This window comes from Aplysia californica, unplaced genomic scaffold, assembly GCF_000002075.1.
Source record: "Aplysia californica isolate F4 #8 unplaced genomic scaffold, AplCal3.0 scaffold00284, whole genome shotgun sequence".
Classification (NCBI taxonomy): Eukaryota; Metazoa; Mollusca; class Gastropoda; order Aplysiida; family Aplysiidae; genus Aplysia; species Aplysia californica.
The window spans coordinates 602,444-606,586 of NW_004797554.1; the positions used below are offsets into that span (position 1 = coordinate 602,444).

A 4,143-nucleotide genomic window follows, 5' to 3' on the forward strand; every position below is an offset into this window, starting at 1 on the left:
ACTGAGAGACATAGCTTTTAAGGTTTATCTATGAGACAGACAGACAGACAGACAGACAGACAGACAGACAGACAGACAGACAGACAGACAGACAGACAGACAGACAGACAGACAGACAAGAAAACAGACAGTCGGCCAGACAGACAAGAAAACGGACAAACGGAGATACAGACAGACAAGCAAACTGATAAAGAGACTTACAATGATAATACAGTTAATGAATGATGTAAACGCAAAACTGATATAATATTACATAGGCCTACAAACCTGTTGTCTTGGTCTTCCGACAACGGAGGGGATCACAACCCTGGGAGCATCGTCCCCAGCAAAACCAGCCTTACACACACCGGACCCACTATCTAGCACAAGGGCTGGAAACTCCTCGTCGTCAAACATTGTACAGATTTATACAAAATCTAGATATCTAGTATCACTGATTTATTCTACAGTGTGGGTCAGCTGATCGTGCGCACTGGCAAACTGTGGACTTGTTTTCTCATACCAAACGTTCAGATATTGGACGACTGACTGCCTGAAGTGAAGACGTTCACTTTGAAACATTGTGTGTTATATTATTATTATGTCTAGACATTTTGGGTTCATGAATAAATTCATGAAAAAAGCGGTAGGCCTACAATGTCACTTTCGGTTGGGTGGATTATACAACTCATGAATAGCTATGTTTAGATCTACTTGTTTTGTTTTGTTTTTTAGTTAAAAGGACTATCTGACGTTCCAGTTAGTTATAAAATCACTGAAAACTTTAGAGTTAAAATATTTTCTTTGAAACATGGCATGTTCCGTTGTTGCTTCTCATTTTTTTATAATCAAGACATTCTTTTCTTGAAAAGCACAAGATCCCATTCCGCTGGGTAAATCACTAGACTTGCGAATAGTCTTGAAAAACCCCTCTTGAACTCGAACAGAACTTCCTGAAGACACACGTCAGTGTGCTCTGCTACACGCCTGTGTGTAGTGTGTAAACAGTGTCTTGACCTTATTTATAACTTTCTCAAACGCAAAACCCCCTTCGAGATTAATTCTAAAAATAGAACTTTAGTCAGACGTCATAATTAGCCAGCCATGACGGCAAACGTGTGACACAGTTCAGGCTCAGGTCTTCCTGATTCGCTGAGGGGCCCTCAGAATCCGGGAACGTAAATAAATGAATTCAATAAATAAGCTTATGCAAAGCCGTGTTCGCTGTCAGATCCCATACGATGGCTTTATAAGGTAATTTCTGATCAGCCCTAGCCTTCATTCCTCCTTCGCCCTTTTTTTTTCTCTTTTCATTTCCTTTAGTGAGGCGTTGATATTATATAGCACGTCCTGCTTCTTTCTGTTCAGATAACTCATCAGAATTTGTCTCCAGTTATAAATTACCTGGTAGGCTATTGAATAAAAAGTAAAAATTAAAATGCTTTTTTCTTTTAATTTCATTTCATTTCATTAATTAATTCGCTTCCCAAACACCCGCCAGAAGTTCAAGAGTCCACTTGGATTTCACATGTTGGCTGCGCTCTTTTAAGTACTCGTAGAAAGTTGGCGAAAGTCTTTGATAAAACCAAAGATAGTACAAGACAAGATGGGCCACTCAGCCTAAAAAGTGTCCGCAGGAAGTATGCTCTTTGCTTCAGATGGCGCAGAGAGAGAGAGAGAGAGAGAGAGAGAGAGAGAGAGAGAGAGAGAGTTCAGGCCGGCGACTGTGGTGTAGCGGTTAGGCATTTCACTGACGCACGCAGAAGACGTGAGTTCGATTCCTTTGTGGGAAGATTTTTTTGGTCTTTTTTTTTAATCGAGTTTCTCCGTCTATCTACTTGGGTGTTGTAGGAACTATCCCTCACCGTCCAGGTTAGACCTGAAAGGCAAGGTAGAAGCAGCCTGTCTCCGAAATGATCTAAATTGTGTATATAATGTGCGTAAAGCATCTACAATAACTTTCTTGAAGAGGAAAGGGCAGCACATTGTGTCGATGACACAGTGATAAGCTAGGTGGTCATTTGAGCAAGCCACGAGAACACAAGCTCAAAAGGGTGTAGCACAGGGTTGAACAACAATGGCCTGTTTTTGTAAGATGATTATTTTCGTTGTATTGGTGCGGTATTTAGTAGGCCTGCTATGTAGCGTTGACACATTAATTAGTGTAGATTTTTCTTCTTTTTTTTTTACTGCTGCATGTATTGTCCTTGCATTGTCAAACAAATAGTCCGAATGCAATCAATAAAAGTGGTATGTTATTTATCTCTTCGGAAAAGCTTTTATTTTATTCCTTTGACCGATCACCGTCTGTAGTGTAGCGGTTGGGCGCTTCGCTGTCGCTTACAGGAGATCCAAGTTTGATTCCCGAGTGGAGATAATTTTTATAGAGTGTCTCGGTCTTTCTTCGGGGATATTGTGTATCCCTTCAGCCTGGGTTGGCTGTGACATGCAGGTTCGTAGGTTCACCTCCTTAATGATAATGATGTACGTTTTTTCTTCAATGGGGGCGTAAAAATAACTCCATTTTAAAAAATGTCCTTTTGACTGACAGGAATTGCCAAAAAACAGAAGGTGAGACCTCCAACGATCCGCGGTCGTTTTATGTGAATTGCAATAATATGTATGCTGTGTCCCATTGTTGGACAAACATATAAGAAAATATAAGAAAAGTTAACTTATTCCAATATATTTTCTATATTTGTGGCAAACGGGTCTCTCTCTCTCTCTCAAGTTTGTAGCATGGGTTTTTTTTAAGAACAAAATGCAAGGCGCAAATAATATTTTTCAAAATCTTTATTTTGAAGATTCATCTGTCTAAAACAATAAATGTTTTTTGTCTGCGTAGAAAACAAATAAGAAAAAAAATATATTATATACACTATAGTTCTTTTCATGTACAAATTGTGCAATGGGGTTGGAGACTTCGAAAAAGATTCCGAAACCATAAATATGTCGAGCAGTCTATACATAATCAGCTAAACATTATACACAAACATAGCGACCATTTTACGACTAGTAGAAAATAAAATATAGTAGAAGCACACGTGTTTTCTGGGTCAGGATATGCAAAATAGGCTTGCAAGTCGTTCAAATTTATGAAAAAGATAGCCATACGTAATGTCATTGTCAACAACGTCATAGCCATCAAAGTCCCGTTCTTTGTTGTTGTTATTTTAAAGGTGAAATCAGAATATTTCTTTTCTTAAAATTATGAAATAAGATCCACGACAATTATGCTTGCAGATAGAATGACTTTCATTTGTCTGTCAACTTACAAAATTTAAACGATCATGAGTTTCAAAAACGTTTTAAAATACAAAACTCATTTTCAAATGTTGCTGTGTGTGGAAACATTTAGAAACATTTTCTGTGTACAATAGAAGGACCAGACTCGTCGTATTCCTGTTTGGAGATCCACATCTGCTGGAAGGTGGACAGAGAACCCAAGATGGAGCCTCCGATCCAGACAGAGTATTTGCGCTCAGGGGGAGCAATCACCTTGATTTTCATCGTGTTAGGCGCCAAAGCAGTTATCTCCTTCTGCATCCTGTCCGCAATACCTGGGTACATGGTGGTACCACCGGACAGGACTGTGTTGGCGTACAGGTCCTTCCGGATGTCCACGTCACACTTCATGATGGAGTTGTAGATGGTCTCGTGGATACCAACGCTTTCCATACCCAGAAAGCTTGGCTGGAAAAGAGCCTCGGGACAGCGGAAGCGCTCGTTGCCAATGGTGATGACCTGACCGTCTGGAAGCTCGTAGCTCTTCTCCAAAGACGAAGATGTCGATGCCGTAGTCATCTCGGTCTCGAAGTCCAGAGCGACGTAGCAGAGTTTTTCCTTGATGTCGCGGACGATTTCTCTCTCGGCGGTGGTGGTGAAGCTGTAGCCTCTCTCCGTCAGGATCTTGGTCAGGTAGTCAGTGAGGTCACGGCCCGCCAAGTCCAGTCTCGCGATGGCGTGGGGGAGAGCGTAGCCCTCGTAGATGGGCACAGTGTGGGACACGCCGTCGCCTGAGTCCATCACGATACCTGAGAAGGTTCATAAAAGTGTCCAGTTTTTTGTTGGGCAAAGACTTTCAGAAGAAAGGAATACAGAAGTTTGTTTGTCGGGTGTTCATCAAGAAAAGTAACAATACCTGCTACTTTGGCTATTTGTATA

At 40.9% G+C, this 4,143-nt stretch overlaps 1 protein-coding gene across 1 annotated transcript in view; it reads right to left on the minus strand.

Moving 5' to 3' along the window:
- Window positions 1-4,143, minus strand: part of LOC101850814 (actin, cytoplasmic) — a 17,451-nt gene that overhangs the window by 3,133 nt on the left and 10,175 nt on the right. The window contains exon 5 of the mRNA XM_005101462.3: window positions 3,597-4,013. Coding sequence (XP_005101519.2) covers window positions 3,597-4,013 — 417 coding nt within the window. The remainder of the gene's footprint in view (window positions 1-3,596; window positions 4,014-4,143) is intronic.